General features: G+C 54.7%; 6 protein-coding genes across 6 annotated transcripts; 3 read left to right on the top strand and 3 right to left on the bottom strand.

The window, feature by feature from the left end:
• Nucleotides 1–1208: 1208 nt before the first annotated feature.
• B0H64DRAFT_395343 (Tricarboxylate/iron carrier) lies at nt 1209–2833 on the bottom strand. The gene is made up of 3 exons (XM_062803765.1): nt 2450–2833; nt 2040–2268; nt 1209–1966 (listed from the first exon to the last, which is right to left on the bottom strand). Exons 1-3 carry the CDS (start codon nt 2551–2553, stop codon nt 1250–1252), a joined length of 1050 nt encoding a protein of 349 aa, XP_062658981.1. The 5' UTR covers nt 2554–2833; the 3' UTR covers nt 1209–1249.
• Nucleotides 2834–3007: 174 nt separating this feature from the next.
• On the top strand, nt 3008–5300 carry B0H64DRAFT_395346 (uncharacterized protein). Its single transcript, XM_062803766.1, has 3 exons — nt 3008–3528; nt 3591–4098; nt 4185–5300. The coding sequence occupies exons 1-3, from the start codon at nt 3137–3139 to the stop codon at nt 5046–5048; spliced, it is 1764 nt and encodes a 587-aa protein (XP_062658982.1). The 5' UTR covers nt 3008–3136; the 3' UTR covers nt 5049–5300.
• Nucleotides 5301–6056: 756 nt separating this feature from the next.
• On the bottom strand, nt 6057–7651 carry B0H64DRAFT_459726 (uncharacterized protein; the record flags this gene model as incomplete). The annotated part of the gene is made up of 5 exons (XM_062807450.1): nt 6057–6960; nt 7019–7073; nt 7144–7233; nt 7300–7464; nt 7558–7651. 5 exons carry the CDS (start codon nt 7649–7651, stop codon nt 6288–6290), a joined length of 1077 nt encoding a protein of 358 aa, XP_062658983.1. The 3' UTR covers nt 6057–6287.
• A 1978-nt stretch (nt 7652–9629) lies between these two features.
• B0H64DRAFT_321967 (uncharacterized protein) lies at nt 9630–11179 on the bottom strand (the record flags this gene model as incomplete). Its single annotated transcript, XM_062800541.1, has 4 exons — nt 9630–9955; nt 10026–10571; nt 10673–10889; nt 11039–11179. 4 exons carry the CDS (start codon nt 11177–11179, stop codon nt 9630–9632), a joined length of 1230 nt encoding a protein of 409 aa, XP_062658984.1.
• Nucleotides 11180–13068: 1889 nt separating this feature from the next.
• B0H64DRAFT_146458 (S-adenosyl-L-methionine-dependent methyltransferase) lies at nt 13069–15180 on the top strand. Its single transcript, XM_062798362.1, has 12 exons — nt 13069–13422; nt 13486–13539; nt 13606–13699; nt 13768–13796; nt 13848–13866; nt 13916–14044; nt 14100–14122; nt 14185–14222; nt 14272–14409; nt 14464–14726; nt 14785–14941; nt 15000–15180. Exons 1-12 carry the CDS (start codon nt 13267–13269, stop codon nt 15028–15030), a joined length of 1131 nt encoding a protein of 376 aa, XP_062658985.1. The 5' UTR covers nt 13069–13266; the 3' UTR covers nt 15031–15180.
• B0H64DRAFT_395367 (uncharacterized protein) lies at nt 15139–15988 on the top strand. Its single transcript, XM_062803767.1, has 2 exons — nt 15139–15714; nt 15770–15988. The coding sequence occupies exons 1-2, from the start codon at nt 15329–15331 to the stop codon at nt 15981–15983; spliced, it is 600 nt and encodes a 199-aa protein (XP_062658986.1). The 5' UTR covers nt 15139–15328; the 3' UTR covers nt 15984–15988.
• Nucleotides 15989–20790: the final 4802 nt, after the last annotated feature.

Here is a 20790-nt window from a genome sequence, read left to right on the forward strand (position 1 = left end):
AGTTCAGCCCTCGAGTCTTCGGCCTCATCCCTCAGGCGCGCCATGGCAGGGGTCGATTTTTGTCGGCAAACCCGCCCGGCAGCAGCGACCAAAACATGGACCATTCACCCCCGGACAGAAACCGAACTGGCCGCGAGGCGAGAGTGTATTCGGAACGATTCCGGAGGTAACACACTCAGCACAAAACAGGCTCTTCAGTTTCCATCAAAACCTCAAACAAAAACTTGCGTCCGAGCCTCCCTCACCAATCCATTACTTGTAGATGGTGTGTGGAAAATGACTTCATCCTCCTGCCGGCACCTGCATCCGACAACAACCTAGGGAGTGACGGAAACCGAAGAGCCCGACCTGGCAGCGAGCGACCTTCTGCGGGGGTCACGGCTCCAGCAAGCAGCAAATGTGACCGGAAAGGCACCTGCGGGGCAGCGCCGTCCCTAAAAGGAACCACGAGTGGCACCAACCACGACCTTGTCCCGGGTCGCGTTCGATTCTTCCCGTCACACAACGCTTTCCCCAGCCAGTAGGAGTGCCGGAAGCGAGCGACGTCTCTCGTGCCATCTTCAGATGCGGCCCGCTAGCTTACGCTCCTACGTCAGGTTGGGGATGGGGCTCTTTGTGCGTTCCTACCCGCGATAATAGGGGGCGGCGAGGAGCCTCGATGCCTCAAGTTGGGAGTGAGGGAGTTCAGATCGAGGCGAAGAGTGTTTCCCCATGGCCGAGATTCTAGCCTTCGGAGCCCCCCCCTTTTGACACTTCGCCTGCGCATCCTGTCTGGGCTCGTCTTACACCCGACCCGATCCTTGGCATTGAGCCTCTGGGCCCCTTTGCCGCATAAAGAACCCCGCTTAGCTCTCGCAAACTCGCCTCAAATCGATGGTCTGACGATCTGCAAGTACTATGTATTCTCGCCAGTGTTTATCACTCGGGAAGTGGCTGCCCGTAAATTACTGGGAACGCGGTACGGTTTGAAGCCGAGGGTTGGAAGTGGCGTGGTGGCGCTGAGGTGTCCCCGCGTCTTAGCATTTCATCTCTTCTTCTCCTCCAGTAGGTGTCTACTGTGTAAATGTCGAAAAGTCAAAACATCCCAGCTCAGACTCCAGGCTATATGCCATGCAGCACGCTATGCAAAGCTACAGAACAGCGTTCCATCAAGATTGAAACCAAGTCCTCGTGACCCCCTCCCCACCCGCCAGTACCCCAAACCCAACCCACCAACCCGACCAACCCCAACCCCAAATCATATGGCTTCTTAAATCCCCCTATTAAACTCCACCAACCCGCCCTCGCCCCCCCTCCCATGGAACTCCTCCTCCAAGCTCTCCGCCCTGAGGCGCTGGCGCTGGGGGAACGCCGCGAGGGCGAGGGGCAGGGCCGCGTAGCTGGTGAGCAGGATCAGGCCGAGGTTGACGGGGGTGGTCCAGCGCGGGTTCTTGCGCAGCCAGGCGCCGCGCTGCAGGCGCACCAGCAGCAGCGGCGGCAGCACCATGATGGGCGAGCTGTTGAACACGCGGCTGGCGGCTGTTTCTGCTACCGCTAGCGTCGCCGCCTTCTTGCTCTTGCCCAGGCTCGCCTCGCTACTCTCGTCGTCGGCTTGCGGCGCCTTCTCCAGTGCTGCGGCCGGGCTTGGATTCTCTGCGGTCTTGCTCTTGGCCTTGGCCGGGAACACGTCGATGCCCGTGCGCATCTCCTCGCCGCGCATGAGGAAGACGTTGAGGGCGCCGGCGCTGGCGACCGCGGCGAAGGGCACCAGGCGGCTGAGGATGAGGCGGGTGGAGGGCGAGAGGCTCTTGAGGCGCGGGACCAGGCTGTTGAGACCGACGGCGACGGAGCAGGAGGCGGTCACGGCGAGGAAGTAGGACTGGGCGATCTTGGACCAGGACAGCGGCGACGACTTGTTCGAGTTGGAATAGTTGATGGCGACGTTGAGGGACTGGTTGGCCACTTGCCAGGCTATTGTCCCGCGGTTCTGTTGGACACGGAACGTCAGAGAAAAGACCGGGCAGGGAGAGGGAGAGGGAGGGGAGGGGGAGAGGGCGTACGCCGAGGCCTGGGGTCAGCATGCCTGCTGTGACAACCAAGTTGGAGAGCACGAAGCATGACATGCGGAAGGGCAGAAAAACGGCTTCACCCGTGTCTGGGTGAAGCGTCGAGTCGACAATCTTCTTGGCCCGCCATAGCTCGGGAGTCATCGAGTGTACATGGCCTTGCTTGTATGCGACCAGGGCATTCTTGGCTTGTTCGAGGCCGGCGCTACCGACGAGGAGGGTACTAGACAAAGGATATTCAGGTCAGCACTTGTCCGTGAGTTACATAGGCTGCTGCCGTCCCCAATTGGTGTCGATAACAACCTCCATCCGCAGTTGCGCAGTGACAGCGTACCAAGTAGGAGAGTACGCACCCGGCGCATCTCCCATCCCCAACAACCCCTCCACCCATTGAGCGTTCTCACCTCGGATCTGTGATTCCCATAGTATGCCTGACACGCCCCCAGTAAGTGCTAAGGTCATACTGTGACTCCGGGAGAGCCCGGCTGCCTGGGAGGGAAGCAGACATGTTGGCGGTTGTCCTTGGGCCCTTGGGAGGTGTGGTGCAGAAAGAGGGCGACGAAAGAATGAAGGGTATCAGATAAGGAAGAACAACGAAAATGAAGTATGGTATGAGCAATGAATGTTAACACAATGCACCTCTGGTCGCCCGGAACCAACCGCCCGTCTCTAGCCGCTAGCTTTCCACAACTGCGCTCGTGATCTACTCGCCCGGATGTCGCAAAACGATTCTAGGAAAGCGGTCAAATGGGCTTGCCGAGATGGTGGCGCTGGTGGCCCTAAAATCGGCTCCGGCGTCGGTGGGGTTCAGGGTTCCTGATAGCGGACTGCGGGGCATCCTAGCCTCTTTGCAGCGGGTAACAGGGGACGACCGGGTTGCCCCGCTTACAGCCGGACGGGACGGAATCTCCATGGATTGGAAGCTCGGCGTGCGTAACCGGAGTCGCATCTTCCGTCCTGCAAACGCGCTCACCAAACTTCAACACGACCGAGAGAACGACCGTCTCACGCGATGGACGTAGTACCGCAGGGATACTGAATTTTATCACACAAAGTGCATTTGGGCTGCTAAGCCGCCCCTCTCGCTGACAATGTCGTTCAGCCAGGGACTGCTTCGGCGGTTGCCCTTCTCGACGTCAACAACTCCCCTCCAAGCCCTGAGCTACCTGCTGGGCATCTCTCTTTTCAGCATCTCGTTCCTCGTGTTTCTCAATAGCAGTGTTTCGTTTGTGATCACCGACCTCATTGGCATCAAGGATGGCGTGGGCGACATCGTGGGCACCCTGGGCTTCGTCGATGAGATCGTCGTCCTCATCGCGTGTCCCATCTGGGGACTGGTCTCCGACCGGAGCGGCGTGCGCTATGTCGCCGTGCTTGGATATGCCATAATTGGCCTGTCTCTGTTTCTATTTGTCCAGGCGCGCAATGTCTATCCGCAGTTGTTGCTAGCTAGGATATTCTTTGCCGTGGGCGCCGCGGCTGTGTAAGTGATTGAGAGACTGGGAGAAGGAACAGTATGCTAACATATGCACGTATGCTATTCAGAACCACCATGGTGACCGCTATCCTCCCATCATTGACCGACGAGACCGGGCCGGCCGCAGAAACCACAGACGAACCAGCCCCGCCAAGCGGAAGACCAAGCGTTACCCTGTCTGTCGACTCCGAAGTGACCATCACCCCTGAACGCTTTCGCAGCGGCAGCGACCCCGCGGACGAGGAAGAACCATTCAAGGGCTCGGAAAGCAAGGGAAAGTCATCCGCACTCGCTGGATACGTTGGCCTCTTCACCGGTTGCGGCGCCTTGGTTGCGCTCGTGCTCTTCCTTCCCTTGCCGGCCCGCTTCAGTCACGTTGACGGCGTAACATTCGCCGACGCAATCAAGGACAGCTTTTATATTGTCGGCACCATCTCCTTTTTGGTCGCCATCTTTGTGTTCTTCGGGCTACGCGGCCTAAGAGGCGAAGAAGGCAAAGGTTTCCGAACGCTTCTCGGCTGGAGGGGTTCAAGCCGCCAAAGTACCGGCTCCAACTCATCCACCACCCCCAGAAACGTAAGGAAACGACCCTCCCCTCCCTTACAGCGACATGATACCCTTCACCCCTCACCCAGCCAACTAACACCCCTTTCCCTCCCCAGAACATCCTCCCCTACCACCACCTCCTCAAACGGGCCCTCCAGCTCGGCCTGACCGACTACGACATCGCGCTCGGCTACCTGGGCGGGTTCGTGGCGCGGGCGTCCACCGTCGCCATCTCGCTGTTCCTGCCGCTCTTCGTCAACACCTACTTCTTCAGCCGCGGCTTCTGCCAGGGCTCGCCCACCGACCCCTCGCCCGAGCTCAAGAAGGAGTGCCGCCAGGCCTACGTGCTCTCCTCCATCCTCGCCGGCGTCGCCCAGCTCGTCGGCCTCGTCTGCGCGCCCCTGTTTGGTTATTTGGCCAGCCGCCGCGCCCGCGTCAACTGGCCTGTCGTGGTGTCCGCTGTGCTCGGGATTGTCGGGTACGTGGCGTTTCCGATGCTCGAGAGTCCCGAGTATAAGGATGTCAAGGGGCGCGGTGGGAGCCCCGTGGTGTTTCTGCTCGCCGCCCTGATGGGGATCAGCCAGATCGGGGCGATCGTGTGCAGTCTGGGATCACTCGGCCGCGGGGTGTTGAAGGTGGAGGTTGTCAATGTGCTGGCGCGGCCGGATGGCGACCAGGAGACCCTTATCCAGAGCGCGGACGGCGAGGGTGATACCGCGCCATTGCTGGAGAACTCGACTGCGTTGCCGGAGGATACGGTTTCGAGGGTGAGGTTGAAGGGGTCGGTGGCTGGGGTGTATTCGTGGTTTGGGGGCGCGGCAATCTTGCTGTTGACCAAACTGGGAGGGTATTTGTTTGACACTTGGTCTACGGGGGCGCCGTTCTACTTGATGGCTGTGTTTAACGGGGTGCTATTGCTTGCCAGTATCGTCATCGACGTTGGCCGAGCGGCCGGCGCCAGGAGGCCGCACTTGCTTTGACCAACACCCTTCAAACCTGAGACGGGATATTTTAAGTTAAAATAAACACAACTTCCATCACACGACTCAGTTTTGATAACAGCTAACGAGCCGAATGGTCAGTTGCGGGTTGGCTTGTGGAATATAAGCTCCTAGGCCGTGCTCTGCCCCAGAAACGCTACGAGCTCGCCCGGTCAACCTGTTGAACTATTACTGCTTCTCATCGTAGTGAGCTTAAAAGGGAGCGGGCTCAGTTTGTTTACGAAGCAAAGGACGGAAACGGAGCTGATCAACTCCCAAGTAAGGGTTCAAATCTGAGCCAACATAATCCGATGTTATTGGAAGCAGAAGGGGATGAAGTTCATCCCTTATAGACGCGGATGTATGTTGGAGACGTGTAAATACTACAGTTTGCCAGCGTCTATGCTGCTTGTTGACAATCGCGAACCAGCCCGTCGCCCCTATCGGACAACATAAATGCCCCTTTCTACTATGTGGCCGCTCTGCAAGGTGCCTACCATACCCCTGACCTGAGAAGTCGTTGCTCGGGCCATGCCAAGTCAACAAACATCGTTCAGGGGGACACGACAGCACGGAAACAAGGAAGGGATCCATTATTTTGCACGGTACGCCAGTGTTGACCGCGTCGCAGAAGTCCATGGAAGTATCGAGGTACGTACGGCATATCCAGTGAGATTGACATGATCACTTGTACAACCAAAGCCCCAGGCGTCAGGGAGTGTAAAGAAAACTCAAGGGGGATTCCCCTCTCCAAACCGGTAGTCATCACATTATCACCACGCACCACCTATCTCTACATCTCGTTAAAGTTCCATGTTTCATGTCCAGTGGCTGCCGCACATGTCACTACCAGATATAAGCCATGCGAAGAGAGGAACACATAAATCAACCGACTCTACTAGTACAGCAATGGCGAAGCTGCGCGAATTTCCATTTTTGGTCCAAACGGCCAACCATTTTCCGAATACACATGTCCATGCAAGTATCAAGGCAACCCCGAGGGCCGGCGTTCGTTTAAAAGAGAAAAAGAAACTTTCGTTGTTTGGGGGAAAGTATCGAGGAACCATTTGCTTTGCCTTTCATTGAGGCGGGATGTTCACCCCCAGGTTTAACCACGTTGTAGTCGACGGACATGCCCATGCCCTCCTTTCCCGCTGTCCTTCATTGCCCCGTTGAATCCGCAAACTCGGGGAATAAGAGTCTGTCAAGTTCCCGGGGAGTGGCCCAATATGGACGAGTTTACTTGCCGCCCAGGCTGGGGAAGGCATCCTCGTCGTTCGTGTTGATCGGCTTGTTCTCCTGGCCACGGCCGCCACCACGGCCACCACGGAACTCACCGCGGGACTCGCCGCCGCGGGGAGCGCCACGGCCACGGCCACGGGCACCATCGCCACGGCCGCGACCGCCACGATCGCCACGATCACCACGATCACCACGGTCACCACGGGCGCCACGGTCGCCACGGTCACCGCGGTCGCCGCCACGGCCACCGCGGCCGCCCCGGGTGCGCTCAGGCTCAATGTAGCGGTTCTCAAGCTCGACGAATTGCTTGGTCTTGCGCTCACGCTCGCGCTTGGCCTTGCCGCCGGAGGCGGGGAAGAGCTCCTCCTCCTCGTCCTTCGCAAGAGGGGCAAAATCCTTCCACTTGTCGTCCTTGATGCCCTCGTTCGGCTTGCGGACCTGCAGCTCGGCCTCAAGAGCAGCCTTCTTCTCGGCCTGCTGGACGAGGTACTGGTCGTAGGTGATGTGCTTCTCCTCGGGCTCTTCCTCCTTAGCCTCGCCCTCGACAGCAGCCTCACCCTCAGCCTTCTGCTCAGACTGGGCAATCTCGGCGGCCGCTTGCTCGTCCTTCAGCTCAGCCTCGCCTTCGTTGGCGCCCCAAGACTGGGCAGCCTGCTTCTCGGAGTTGCTACTGCAAAGGGTGTTAACGACGGCGCAGAAGAGTGGGGGGTGATGCATGATAGGCTTACTGAAGAGCGCCTCTGAAGGGGTGACGGTCACCCTCCTCGCGTCTACCGCCACGACCTACGAACTCAACGTTAGGTCAACTGCGCCAGCCTAGATATTGATATCTCCTCGGCAGGTTGTAACTTACCACGGAAGCCGCCACGACGTCCGCCACGCGGCGCTTCGTCCGTGGTCTTACCACGGTTGGAGTCCCGGCCAGCGCCACGGTCGCGGAAGGCTACTCTCGCCGTTAGTAAAAAGGGGAGGGGGGAAGGCGGAGCCCGGGATTCGAGGGGTTACACACCAGCCTCGTTACCGCCGACATTAGCGCCGCCCCGACGGTTGCCAGTGGTGACCGGACCCTTGGAGGGAGCTAGGCCATCGGTGTTACGCTTGACCGTGTGGGTCGAAGTCTTCTCGGCGGGCTTCAGGGGCGGAGCGGGAGGCTCGTCTCCCTCGATGTCGTTACCTACGGCTTGGTGTTAGCATCGGGGCGTTGTGGTTGCGTCAGAGCGCGCGGCCGAGCTCGGGATGGTTCGTCAGTCGGCGAGTGGGGGGTAACCAACCGAGGAGGTCGTAAAGGTTCTGTAAATAATCAAGTCAGTTTCGCTATTCGAGATCGCAAAGCTCGAGTTGCTGATAGCTAGCAAAGTCATGATGAATGCACGATTGGCCGATGGAAGCAAGGCCTGCGGCGAAACTGGTGGGAAAACGCGGGGAGGGGGGAGAGCTCTCTCTTCCCCTCAATCAAAAAGCATAACGCACCTTAGTAGCGACAGACATCTTGCCGCTGTGGTTTATCGCCCTTCAAGGCGTATAAAATTTAGAAGACCACAAGCTCCGGATGGAGAGAGATGGAGGAGAAATGGTGGGTGAAACGAGCACCTCGCAGGACGAGCCCTGGTTCAGTGCGCTTGTTTGTTTCCGGTGCTGGTCCACGGCGGAATTTTCAGTTTCCTCGCCTGGGTCATGACAATGGCAAAGAATTGGAGCTCTCTGCTACACTGCTTGGGCAATTCGCCGGGGAAAGCTGCTGCACGGACCGCTTTCTGCCCCGCCACCACATTCCAGGAACGCAAGCCGACGTTTTTCCTTTTTGAAAATTCAGTGCGCGGGGTTCCTTTTTGTTAGGGCTTCGACTTGCTTCTGTCCTTGGAAGCGGCAAAGCGTTGCATTACAATCAAGCAAGTGAGGGGTAAGTCCGCCATTTTGTCACGATTGCCGCTCTATTCGCGCCGTCGCATCAAAACAGATAGAAACAAAAAAGTTACAAGATCCTTTCTAGGATTACAGGTCAATCGCCAAACGTTTCATGATATCCGCTGTCTACATTTTGTTATTGGAAGGATTCGGGGTTGGAGTAAACAACTGGTGCAGCCCCTGGCCAGCGAATACGATCGCTGTCGCGAGTCACCTTCCAGCAATGGAATGCACCCTTTGTTTGACCATTCGTCAATGACAGTGCTTTGTATTCGGGAATGCCTGCCTAACCCCCACGGAATTATTTGATATCGGCAAAGATGTCCTCGGTGGGTATGATGCACGCCTACCCAGTATTTGTGGCTTCATAGGTTCCCAATGAACAAAGACTCGCCATCCCGAAACTTGATGTCCGACGTGGACTTGTGGTGTCGCACTTCTTCAGTACAAATACCAAGTAGGTAGTGTATTTCGAACCCGGAGTCTCGTCGGGCAACGGTATACACCCTTTTCTTTCGTCTCTACATTATTTCCAGTCTCAAAAGGTCATTTTCTAATCCGATCAAAACAAGGGTCATGAATACAACGGCCCCTTAAAGCGACATAAAGTATGTAATGGCATGAGAAGAGCGTCACCAATTGCAGAGAGAAGCTTCATAAGCTATTGTTCTAGTATCGGAGATAGGCTTTGCTTCATACTCAAGAGGTTTGCGGGTTTATCATGCCGCAACTGGCCATCGAGCGGGTGGTTTGACGGGTCTCCATGGCAACCGATCCCGACCCCCTGACATCACCATTCTGTTATGGCCCGCTCAAGAGGCATCCTCCTTATTCCGCACGAGAACATCCCTGGCGAGCGTGGCGCCCTCAACCTCCTTCTTTTTGACTTATCCACACCTATACCACCGCCTAATTAAAGAGCAAAACTTTTATGGCGCCCGAAGTATATCCTCAGCAAAACGCCTGGCAATGAGCAGAATTCCCAACTGTAACGCCACCTCCACGATCGGGTATTATGTTGTTTTTTAGAATCCATCATGATCAGCGTGACTGTGAAACAGATCTAAACCTATGTTGCTGCCCGCCCGCTGGAAATGAGCGGGGATGGATATCGTTTTCTCGCAACCCGGTCTCGCTGCCCAAAGCAAAATTGCTCGTGGGGTATCTCAAAAACTTTTGTTCGCCTCTCTAGAACTTGTGGCCGCAGGGGCGGGTGAGGGTGCCATCGGACCTCCGGGCCCTCTTTTTGCTTTTCTTTTATCCCTCCGTGAATCGCCTCGGGTTGCTCCTGGTGCGCGCTCTGGCGCTCTGGCAGCCAGGGACGGTCTCGATACTTGGAGCGTTGCGTCCCGGTGCTCATAGGGAAGCCTTTGGTGGCACCTTGAGCAGTGTCGTCAACAGGTCCATCGGTCGCAGAGTCGATCGACTCATATTTTACCGCATGTTGCTGGTATCGAACGAGAATTGTGTGGGAAAGGCCATGCTCGCGCTTAGCCCAAAGGGGTCGAAGTCGTAACCCGGATCCAGTAGTTGTGTCATCGAGGGGTAAGTTGGATGTTGCGTATGAGTGGCATTTTCAATCGGTGACTGTCCGGCGATGGGCTGACTTCCAGGCGGTCCGGTCGTAACTGGGGACGAGAGGGACATTGGTTGTGGCTCGCCGGCATAAGATGGACCGGGATAAGGGCCAGGCCCGCTTGGTGTATCCGGGGCCTCGCCACCGTCGTCCATCATGTCGGCAGCAGCATCGTATTCCTGTTCTGTATCTGACGTATTAAAACCTAGGACGACAGAGTTCTATTGGAAAGGGCAGGGAGGGGAAAAGAGAACGAGACAACTTGCCGAGCTGCTCAATGTGGTTTTGAAATGAAGGCGTCGGGTAGAACGGAGCCGCCGTCCCGGTGACACTGACACCCCGGACGTGATTAGTCCCCGGCGGGAGACCGGGGATTTGCACCTGTCGATGCCCTGGTAGGCCATGAAGAGGTGCCAAGTGAGGCGGTGTTGCTTTCATCCCCGCCACAGGTGGCATCGACGGCCGACCTTGACCGTTCAAGTGCTCAGATGCAGCGGGAGACGCGGCATGCTGGGAACCGAAAGCCGCCGTTCCGGTCGGGGAGGCCGAATGAGACGACGGGGTATGTTGGTTCTTGGGGGACATGGCCGACTGGTGGGAGTGCATCGGTGGTGGTAGCGGAGAGACGGGAATCCCAGGCTCGAGTTTCGGCGCAATACCCGAAGTCGATCGCCGAGCGTGATGTCTGTTTAGAATGGCCCGCTGAATCGGCGGTGGCTGCACCAGGTTTTGGGGTACATGAGTCGGGCCAAGATTTGGGCTGCCAGTTTTTGCACGAAGCTCAGCCTGTACATCGATGCCTGCGAGGTTCCACGCGTCAGCAATGTGGGAGAAGAGAGAGCAAGTACGCCTTTTTCAAGGGATTTGTGAACCCCGAAGCCGAGCAGGTGTCTAATTATACCTTTCTCCAAGAGGACGCGTTCTAACAACGAGTTCTTGTAACGCAGCATGAGACACTCATCGGCGGCATGCCGGTGAGCAGCTTGGAGGTTGGCTAGGTTTTGCTCATGGGTTCGGATCGCCTCCTCGAGTTGTTTGATGTACTCGGTCCGGCGCTCACGAAAGGCCGCTTGTGCTTGGCGGTTTCTTTGCTTCCTCTCCTCAGACGTCGCGTAGATCTATCGATTACATTAGCATGTGTGCACGTACGGCCCCAGCCTACGAGCTCTCGGGATGACGACGAGATGTGACGCCGACCCTTGGCTCTGCCCAGAGGCAAGCCAAGGAGAGGGCGGGGCACCTGCGCGCAATCCTGTTGTTGACGTACCGGCTTGCGACCCCCTTTTCGTTTCGGTTGTTGATTTTCAGCCTGTTGCTGCGGAGGCGCAGCGGGGGCCTCTCCCTCTGGGCTTGACCCCATTGATTCTTCGCTATCCTCCTTGGACGGATCTTTTTTGTCGACGGACATCTTATCGGACATATCCTTGACCGTCTGGGGGAAAGCAAGAGCGTTGCGTCTGGGGCTTCTTGCAAAAAGGGGCTTTCTGGTACGGCCCGGGGCACTTCTAAGTTTCTGGCGCCAACAGCTATCCTAATGGCTACCACACTGCGCTACGCTGACCACAGAGGGCGTCCGCCTTTGTGCGGGGCAGCGTCAGCGGTGCGATGCGAATGCCGGGGGCTGCAACCACCTGAACCTCTAGTTCGGGCGACAAGCAACGACGGCAGCGGCCTGCTGCTGTATCCCACGCAACCCCAGAAAATATCCGAAGACACGCACCGCCCGGGGTGTGCTTGATCTCAGGACCGGGGAGTGAATGGCACCAATCAGTGCGTCATCTGGGGGAATGTTTGCGATTGCGGGATCCGGCAGTCTGGGACCGGGTCTGTGGTCAGTCCCGGCGATAAGGTAGGGCAGGCTTGGAGGATCGAGGCGGTTCCCCAGATTCTGTGTGTCAAAACCAGATTGTCGAGAGTGACTCTGGGAGGGTCAGAGATAAGCGGACGGCTGACGACAGGTCGAGGATGTGTCAAGAAAAGGAAAAAATGGAGGGTTTTATGTAATGTTAATGCCGTCCGAAGTGGGAGGGGCCCGCAGACCGCCGCTAGCCCCCAGGGGTCTGCACAGGGTCAAATAGCCAGGTGCTGCCACCTCACCCCAGCTCTGCTTCTGGGCTGAACCAGGTCACCTGGACTCTTTTTCTCGGGCCAGATCCTCGCCCCATGAATTGGCGCTCTCCCACCCGCACCGATGTCCCCACCAAGGAAGACCCAGCCTCGAAGATATTAAAAGTCCGGGACTCGTCCGCACGAATCGTTCTCTTGTCGGCTGTCCCAGGTGGCAGTTAGGCCTGCCTCGCCTTGGACCACGTTCGATTTCCGTTGCCCGACTCCCAGCTTTTCGATTTCCAACTCGCCGCCGAAGTCGAGTCGCGCAGCGGATGGCCCGGTCCCCACTTCTTCAAGCCCACTGAAGGCTGGCAACCTTGGAAAATGCCCACTTATCGTGTCGAGTGAGGAAAGGACAATGCCGATTCAGTCGACCTGCAGACTCGGATTTTCGAGTCGTCTGCTCTGGCTGGTCGGGGTGGGAAAGACGTTGCCCTTCGCGGGGTCCGGACTCGGGGGGCGCTTATTCGTTGGGTTCGGTTCGTTGGAGGGTGGGCTCATGCACAAGAACGTGCGGTTCCGTCCCCTCGGAAAGTGCCACTCGGTCATGGGCTGGTTGACTCCTGGGCACCCAGCGTCCCCATCCGAAAGGAAACGAGCTCTGGGGAGTGTCTGCTCTTTTTGGTGTGTCCTACTGATGTTGCAAAGCTAACCACGATGAAATTGGTTGATGATGGGACTGGCTTGATCACACATGAACAGTCGAGGCCCGATTCCCTTGTTTTGTGGTTACGAAGATGACCATTAACCATGTGTGTGTGAATTCCCGATTGAATTTTATGCCATGCGGTTTCATTGGGGGATGCGAACTCGGAGGCAAAAAAAAGACGAGGGTTGCTCTTTCCAAGGCAGGCGTGGCAGGCACTTGACAAAGGGAACGGAAGTGACGTGAAGACGCAAATGAAACCCCGGTAGGGATGCAACGGAGTGCCCCTCACTCTCACCTCGACTCTCGACCCTCTCATGCGGGCTTTAAGTGCGCCAAACATGAGGCAATCCCCAAAAGATTGCCGCCTCACCTTCGCTATAGCCGGAAGCTGAGGAGAAGGATCAGAACACCTGAATTTCTCTCCTCATACAAACTCTCTGCTCAGATCACTGTCTCCCTCCCCCACTCCCCATCGTCGCTTGCAACCGACCAGCAGGGGATGAAACGGTACCATTGGCACAAGAAGTACGGTTACCGGGGTCTCAACACGCCAGCAGGCTTCGGGGAAGGATGGAGGCGACCGAAGTGCTGCATCAGAACCCCCGCACCCACCAAACTTGGAATTTAGTCCACTTCTTCCGCGCGGGTTCATCGCAATTGAGAACCTCTCTTTCCTCGATGTAAACGTTCTCTGGGTGGAGACCTGTAATCTGTCAAAACCCATCCACGACGCCACCATGGCCGACACCGCTTCGAAAACCGGCGACTCCAGTCCGCGCCGGGGCACCGCATCCCCGAAATCGCCGCCCGGGCCATCGGGCGGGTCAAACCCGGCGAGCCCTCCCGCGTCGGCTCTGGGGCCGGTCGCCGGGACTGGACATCTGGAGGTTGATGTGCGTTCCGGGCCGTGTGCATGTTGAACGGAGGAGAATTTCAAGGCTAATTTATAAACACAGCCGGACTTTGTTGCTGATGACGATGGTGATGACGGCGACTCTGCCATGGGCTCGGTAGGTCCTGCTAATGGTGATCGCGGTTCATAAATGAGATCGGCCGCTCACAAGCTGAGCATCTAGCGCGGGGGCCTTAGCGACACAACATCGGTCATGTCCAGCATCTTCAAGTTCCGAGAGGAGAATGGCCGTACATATCACGCATACCGAGCAGAAGGTGAGCACTGCTCGCCCCGAGCCTCCGATTAAGCGGAGATGGCATGTTGTCTAACGCACCTTCTCCAGAGGCCGCGTACTTTATGCCGAACGATGAGGTATGATATTCATTGATGCGCAACTGTTAGCTTGCTGACAGGAAAGTGCAGCCAGAGAATGAACGGCTAGGTAAGACATTGGACTCTGCCACTGGATCCCAGACCCGACTGACCGCCAGACCTTCAACATCACATGTGCGTACGCATGCAGGACAACCGACTGTACGTCTGCCCGGCTGGGAATGGAAAACCCTTGAGCCGGGTCCTTGACCTCGGTACCGGGACGGGCATCTGGGCCGTAGATTTCGGTATGTCCTGGGATGTCAGCTGTGAGAGTGAGATCACGTTACTCACTATTACTAGCCGACGAGCACCCCGAAACCTCCGTATGTCCTCTTTTCTATTGATAAGGATTAATAAAGATGACGGTATTGTTGACTCTTGTCAGGTTGCCGGCATCGATCTGAGCCCTATCCAGCCGGATTGGTGAGTATCCCGCACCACACTCCCTGGTGGTATACTGATTGAACGCCAGTGTCCCACCAAATGCCGAGTTCTTCATCGACGACCTGGAAAGTGACTGGAACTATCACACCAAATTCGACTTCATCTATGGGCGTATGCTCACAGGCTCCATCAAAGACTGGCCCAGGTTGATGGCCCAAGCCTTTGAGTGAGCATTTCACAGTCCTCCAGCCCCGCTGTGTATGGGATTAACCATGTATAGCAACCTCAACCCTGGAGGCTACATCGAACTATGCGACTCGATCAATCCTCTCCAGAGTGATGATGGGACCCTGAAGGAGGATTCTGCGCTACTGAAGTGGAATCAACTCCTAGTCCAGGCATCTGATAAGCTCGGCCGCAGCTTGGAATCCGCGAAGCACTATGAAAGGCAACTAAGAGAAGCTGGATTTGAGGACGTTACCGAGATTGAGTTCAAGTGGCCGTTGAACCCCTGGCCGAGAGACGCCAGATATAAAGAGCTCGGTAACAGGACCCCGCGCTTCGTTTTGGATAACGTGTGTACTGATCCGCGGCTCCCCAGGTGAATGGAACTATTTCAACGTGCTTTCCGGCATCCAGGCTGTTAGCCTCATGTTGTTCACCAATGTCCTGGGCTGGCCTGTCATCGAAATCGAGGTGCTCTTGAGTCAAGTTCGAAAAGAGGCAAAGAATCGGGACATACATGCGTACTGGCCGGTGTAAGTTGCCCCCTGAATTTGGGATGTTGGGCAGGAGCTGATCATTGCGTTTGTTTAGGCGTGTGGTTTACGGGAAGAAGCCTGAGTAGTAGGCCGGACGACACATGGAAGGCGGTCCTCTTTGGGCTCTCGCGCATCAATGTTTACATCTCGAACGACTAGAACAAGGTCATTGCTACCCCTTATTTTCTCGGTGATTTTATATCTAAAGATAGATTTATGTTCTCCTTTTTGAATATATCCTTAAGACAGCGGGGGATGCCGAAAAACCCGTGCAAGTGACACGCGAGCACGCATCAACTCAGACACACACCCATTGGCATTGAGGCTTTTCGATTTCGCACACGGCCGACATCGGTCCCCAAAGCCGACGACTCGAACGAGAGGATGAAGCGGGCGCCCCTCCCTTCCCGATCTGGCACAGCTTTTGCCGCTGTGGTTGAGTTGGCAGGTTGGTTTTCATGTTCCAAGGTGGGGACAACTTTCCACTCCTCAGGTGACCACATGAATTTTATGCGTGGTGAGCGGGCGTCAAGCTTGGCAATCAATCTTTCGGGCTTGACGCCGAGAGATTCCAATTCGTCACGCTTCCTGAGAGAACAGGGCGTATCATTCAACGTGAATCCCAGGCAACACCACGCACGCCGGGATGACTGTCAACACCGCGCAGGGTCCCAACGAATGCTCTGGCAACCACCGAGCCACCCCTCTGGGTCGTTGTGTTACTCTTGTGTCACCGTCTCAGGTCCAGACCCGCAGGGGGTTCACTGCATGTTCGTCACGGCAGCCCTGCCAAATGCGGGGGGGCATGGCACTAACGAAGTGAAGTGTGAGACATGGAGAGGCAGGGCGAGTTGGGCTTCTGCCAGAACCGATTGGCCAACAAGAATCTCGGGATTCGGGGATCCAACAGTCAATACGGCCGGGGCCCATAGCCGTGCCGCTTGTTGACGGCTTTTCCGCGCGTCGACCATGGAGAGGGGTTCGAATGAATGATGATGCCCCTCGCGCTCATTGGGATGGGTCAGCTTCGAGAACATGAACACTCTAACTTTGTACCAAGCAAATAGTATTAACTAGAGGCAGTCGGTTCGATGCGTGAATAAGGGGACAATCATTTCACAGCTGAAGCTGTCTCATGTAGTCCCCGGGCAATGTCTCAGCGCGTCACCGAGTCGGTGGGTCAACCAACCGTTTGGCCAGTCGTGCGAGTTCCGTCGTGCATCACAGCTTGCATCTCCGGGACGCAGGTTATCTTTAAACCCTGAAAATGCCGCACCGAGCCGTTCATCGTATCTCAACCTTGGGACCGTCTTCGAATTCGACGAGCCCGAGTTAGTTGTCTTGTCATGACAGCGACCCAGGGCACCACCAAGGCAATTACCACACACAAAGGCGGGTTGCTCTCCTGTTGCCGTGTCGAAACTGAACAACCTAATTCTTGTTTGCCGCAAAGCGATTGGCCTGGACTTTGCAACCACATGAAGAATGAGATTCCGTCTTTTGGAAACTTTCTCCTGCAGGTGGGTGACGCTCTGGGTGGCGCTGATGGCAAAGTGCCGGAGGACGGCCCCATAAATCTTTTTATTGAAGCGAAGCTTCAATTGATGAGTCTCTGAGATGTACAATGTACATTGAGGAAGCGAAGAAGGAACGCTTCGTTTCATTTATAAGGTCAATCCTCCAGAGTTCTCAGAGGAGCGATTGGATGCTACAGTTCGACGTGCATTATCGTGCATTATCTCGCATTAGTGTAACTTGGCGTTGTGGCTCTGTGGCTCGACAGAACTATCGCTAGATGCGGATGTGTGGGGGCTGGGTAAATGTTGGAGCGCTATAGGCTAAAAAGCAGGGGGTCTAGAGGGCTATAGGCCTCTAGCAATGTTTATAGAAGCTTATGAAATTTATATTAAATAACTAGTCTACCTTTAATATTATTGAGTATAAGTAAAGGAAGATAATATAGTTAATAGAATATAATGTAGTTAAAGGAAGATAATATAGTTGAGATAGAAGATAATGTAGTTAATATAGTTAATGTAATTAATAGGAGATAATATAGTTAAGGTAGTTAATGTAATTAATAGAGGATAATATAGTTAATGTAGTTTATATAATTGAAAGAAGATAATGTAGTTAATGTAGCTAATATAGTTAATAGGAAAATAATATAGTTAATGTAGTTTATACAGTTAACGTAGTTAATATAGTTAATGTAATTAATAGGAGATAATATAGTTAATATAGTTAATATAGTTAATAGGAGATAATGTAGTTAATATAGTTAATAGGAAAACAATGTAGTTAATATAGTTTATATAGTTAATACAGTTAACATAGTTAATATAATTAATAGGAGATAACATAGTTAATATAGTTAATATAGTTGATAGGAGAGTTAACGCTATTACAAGTATATAACTACTTAGACTCTATTCTCTTTCTATCTAACAGGGTACTGTAGATATATAGTTAGAGATACCTAGTAGTATAACAGGATACCGTTATTGTAATAACCTCTCCTCTAACTATAGCTAGATACTTTCTAAGATTAAAGCTAGCTATACTCTAAAGACCGGTAGACCTCTCTAAGAACCTAAGAATTCGACTATCGAATAAGAGAAGTAGCGATAGTAGGTTTTAAAAGGGCAAGTATTTAAGTTAGATATTAACTACTATAATTAAAACTAATCTCTTAAAGGATATAGGTATAACTACCTTTATAAGATAACTATTAACTACCTTCTAAAGATATTCCTCTTTAACTAGGCTGGAGTATAAGGGACTAAGGTAGTAGTTATAGAGGTAGGGTAGCTAAACCTTTTTAACTTTTCAATATATAGTTAATATTAGTTAATTGTTAAATAGATACTATATATATATTAAGATATTACAATCTTTTAGTTATTAGTAGTTATATTTAATAGATTAGTAGATATCCCTCCCTTTTTTAGCTATAGTACCTACTAACTTATATACCTCCTACCTATAAATCTATCTACTTATTGTGACGAGAAGCAGATATTCCATGGGGTCAGGCCACCAGTCAATACAACTATAATATCGAAACTGAGACAAAGAGAAAAAGAGAGGTGGTGGGATCGCTAGCGATCGTTTCGTGGGGAAGTAGGGCGAGGCGCTATGCGCGCTAACCCCGATTGAGCCACAGTGCCATCACAGGCAACCACCTCTCGTGACAACCCCCCCCCTCCACGAAAAAGCTCGTCCGCGAGCTTTTGCTCGGAAAAGGTCCATCACTTTTTCTTCCTGTTGGATCGCCTCAACGGCGCGCCCACCATGACTGGTTCGTTGTCATCCTCATGATCCGCCGCGAACTCGTCGCGTTCGGCCATTTCCAACCATATTTGCAATCGTGTGGGCGGGCCAGACTTGTCGGGGTTCGCGTCATGGAACTGTTTCAACGCTTCCGGCGAGTTCTTGAAGTCGGCCGCGGGATACCATTCGGGGTCGGCTGCCCAGCCCTTCCAACGGACTTGGTACTGCAATTTTCCATAGTAAACACGGCTCGCCAAGAGTTGTTCGACCTCCCATTCCATGTCTTGATTCGGACCAACCTCTTCGGCATCCGGGGACTCGGGTGCTTGGCCAGGAAGAGGGTTGTTTAGGTGTAATCGTAGTCGGTCGGGAGGGAACGTGTCGGTTCCCTTCCACGAAGCTGGGACTTCCAAACGGTACGCGTGGCCAACCTTCTCGATGATGCGGAAGTGCTGCCGCGTAACGGGGAAATCGAGCTTATCGCTGGGTCTGCTCGTCATTTCGGTGCGCTTGATGATCACGACGTGGTCGTCGACGTCGAAATCTGGTACGCGGCGATGTCGATTCGCCTGCTCTGCTTGCTTCTCCTGCGCTTTAAGGATGTTGGACCGCGCGAAGTCCCCAAATTCCTGGATCTGGCGCGCCCTCCGCTGGGCCTCTTCGCGATTGAGACGCTCTTCGTGCGGCAGATCTGTCAGTCCGGTTCGTGATTCCCAGTCGAATGGTAAGGGCATCGCGAACCCAAACATCACTTCGTGGGGCGACAATCCGGTGCTGTCGTGCGGGAGGCTCGACTGTACCGCGTCAAGAGCTGGGATTGCCCGGGACCAGTTGTCTTGGTAATGGCTTACAAACGGTCGTAACCGTTGGTTAATATACTGGTTAAGGTTCTCGACTTGGCCCGCGGTCTGCGAATGACCGGGTGTGGCCAGTTTCCAATTGATCCCCAGAATCTTTGACAGTTCGTTGGTAAAGTCGGCTCGAAACTGCGGCCCCTGGTCACTGATGACCTCCATCGGGAGACCGTAGACTCGATACGGGCCTTCATAGTACATCTTCGCCGCATCGCGAGCCGTGGCTCCCTTCGTGCAGGGAATAGTCCATGAAGCTTTCGTGAGGCGGTCAATCATGACCAGAGCGTTGTCAAATCCGTACTTGTCTTTCGGAAGTTCGTTGAAATCCATCACAACGCTCTGCCATGCTCGCTGCGAGGGGGGGATTGGGTGTAGCAATCCGGGGGTCTTGTCTCTCGGGTGCTTCGCGGCGCGGCACACACAGTTAGCGATATACTGATCGATATCGCTGCCCATTCGGGGCCACCAGTACCGGGTGTTGATCAACTTGCGCGTCTTGTTTATGCCCGGGTGGGCGGTCGTCAAGCGCGAGTGTGCCTCAGTAATGATGCGGGTCCGCAGATGGTTGACGGCTGGGACCACCAATCTACCGCTCATCAACAGCAAGCGGCCATCCAGGAGCGAGTATTCGGAATCCTGCTCGCTGCGGGCCTTCTCACGGTATGGCTCCAACTCCAGGGCAGATTGGTTGTAACGGAGGAGCTCGTCGATGAGCTCGAAACCCGAGTCTGCGGGCGCCTCTATCTCCTCGTCAAGCGCCATCAACTCAACTTCAAGATCATCAGTGCGGGTTGCTGCGCCATCCTCCAGCACGGGGGTGAAGATTTGCAAGGTGCGATAGGCTTCCCTCTTCGCCTTCTGCGTCACTGTATCCTCGCTCTTGCGGGAGAGAGCGTCTGCCGCAGCATTCTCTTTGCCCGGCCGGTACGTGATTTGGAAATGGTACTGCGCGAGCAGCTCAGCCCATCCGGCTTGTCTAGCGTTGAGCAGGCGCTTCGTGCCAAAATACTTCAACGCTTCGTGGTCCGTGATGATCAGGAACGGGTCGTCCCCTTGGAGGCCAACAAGCTCGGCTCGCCAGCACTGCAGCGCGCGGATCACCGCCAGGAGTTCCTTGTCATGGATATGGTAGTTGTGTTCCGCGCCGTGCATTGTCTCTGAGAAAAAGGCGATAGGATGCCATTCGCCGTCCGGCTGTTGCTGGGTAAGTACGCCTGCTACCACTCCCTGTGACGCGTCGGTTTCGACGCGGGTTGGCTTGTCGTGAGAGAAATGGGCTAAAACAGGCGCGTTAAGTAGCCGGTCTTTCAGCTCCTCGAAGGCACACTGGCAATCCGCATTCCAGTCAAATGGTACGTCTTTCCTTGTGAGGTTGTTTAGTGGGCGCGCTGTTCGACCGTATTCGCGAACGAAGCGTCGATAGAAGTTGCAGAAGCCAAGGAACGATTGGACTCCCTTGACAGTAGTCGGCTGTTCCCAATCCCGAACAGTTTCAATCTTCTTTGGGTCGACAGCGATGCCGTCGGTTCCAATAATGAATCCCAAGAACTTGGTGCTGGTGACGTGGAATTCGCATTTATCGATGTCGGCCTGTAAGCCCGCCTCGCGGAGGCGCTCCAGAACCTTCCCGACGTGCTCCTTGTGCTCCCGGAGGTTGTTCGAAAAGATCAGGATGTCATCGATGTATGCGCTACAGAAATCGTCCAAATAACCCATCAA

The sequence above is a fragment of the Chaetomium fimeti genome (genome assembly GCF_033439085.1).
Source record: "Chaetomium fimeti strain CBS 168.71 chromosome Unknown B0H64scaffold_4, whole genome shotgun sequence".
NCBI classification, from domain to species: Eukaryota; Fungi; Ascomycota; class Sordariomycetes; order Sordariales; family Chaetomiaceae; genus Chaetomium; species Chaetomium fimeti.

What these genes read in the sequence shown, in the direction of transcription:
- B0H64DRAFT_146458 (XM_062798362.1), top strand. Translation starts at nt 13,267, where the DNA reads ATGGCCGACACCGCTTCGAAAACCGGCGACTCCAGTCCGCGCCGGGGC. An exon ending in CATCTGGGCCGTAGATTTCG is followed by an intron (nt 14,045 to 14,099) that starts GTATGTCCTGGG and finishes CACTATTACTAG; the next exon opens with CCGACGAGCACCCCGAAACC. An exon ending in CGCCAGATATAAAGAGCTCG is followed by an intron (nt 14,727 to 14,784) that starts GTAACAGGACCC and finishes GCGGCTCCCCAG; the next exon opens with GTGAATGGAACTATTTCAAC.
- B0H64DRAFT_395367 (XM_062803767.1), top strand. Translation starts at nt 15,329, where the DNA reads ATGAAGCGGGCGCCCCTCCCTTCCCGATCTGGCACAGCTTTTGCCGCT. An exon ending in CCGCAGGGGGTTCACTGCAT is followed by an intron (nt 15,715 to 15,769) that starts GTTCGTCACGGC and finishes AACGAAGTGAAG; the next exon opens with TGTGAGACATGGAGAGGCAG.
- B0H64DRAFT_395346 (XM_062803766.1), top strand. Translation starts at nt 3,137, where the DNA reads ATGTCGTTCAGCCAGGGACTGCTTCGGCGGTTGCCCTTCTCGACGTCA. An exon ending in GCCGTGGGCGCCGCGGCTGT is followed by an intron (nt 3,529 to 3,590) that starts GTAAGTGATTGA and finishes TATGCTATTCAG; the next exon opens with AACCACCATGGTGACCGCTA. An exon ending in CATCCACCACCCCCAGAAAC is followed by an intron (nt 4,099 to 4,184) that starts GTAAGGAAACGA and finishes TTCCCTCCCCAG; the next exon opens with AACATCCTCCCCTACCACCA.
- B0H64DRAFT_395343 (XM_062803765.1), bottom strand. Translation starts at nt 2,553, where the DNA reads ATGTCTGCTTCCCTCCCAGGCAGCCGGGCTCTCCCGGAGTCACAGTAT. An exon ending in ATGGGAATCACAGATCCGAG is followed by an intron (nt 2,269 to 2,449) that starts GTGAGAACGCTC and finishes TCCTTTGTCTAG; the next exon opens with TACCCTCCTCGTCGGTAGCG. An exon ending in TGCTGACCCCAGGCCTCGGC is followed by an intron (nt 1,967 to 2,039) that starts GTACGCCCTCTC and finishes CGTGTCCAACAG; the next exon opens with AACCGCGGGACAATAGCCTG.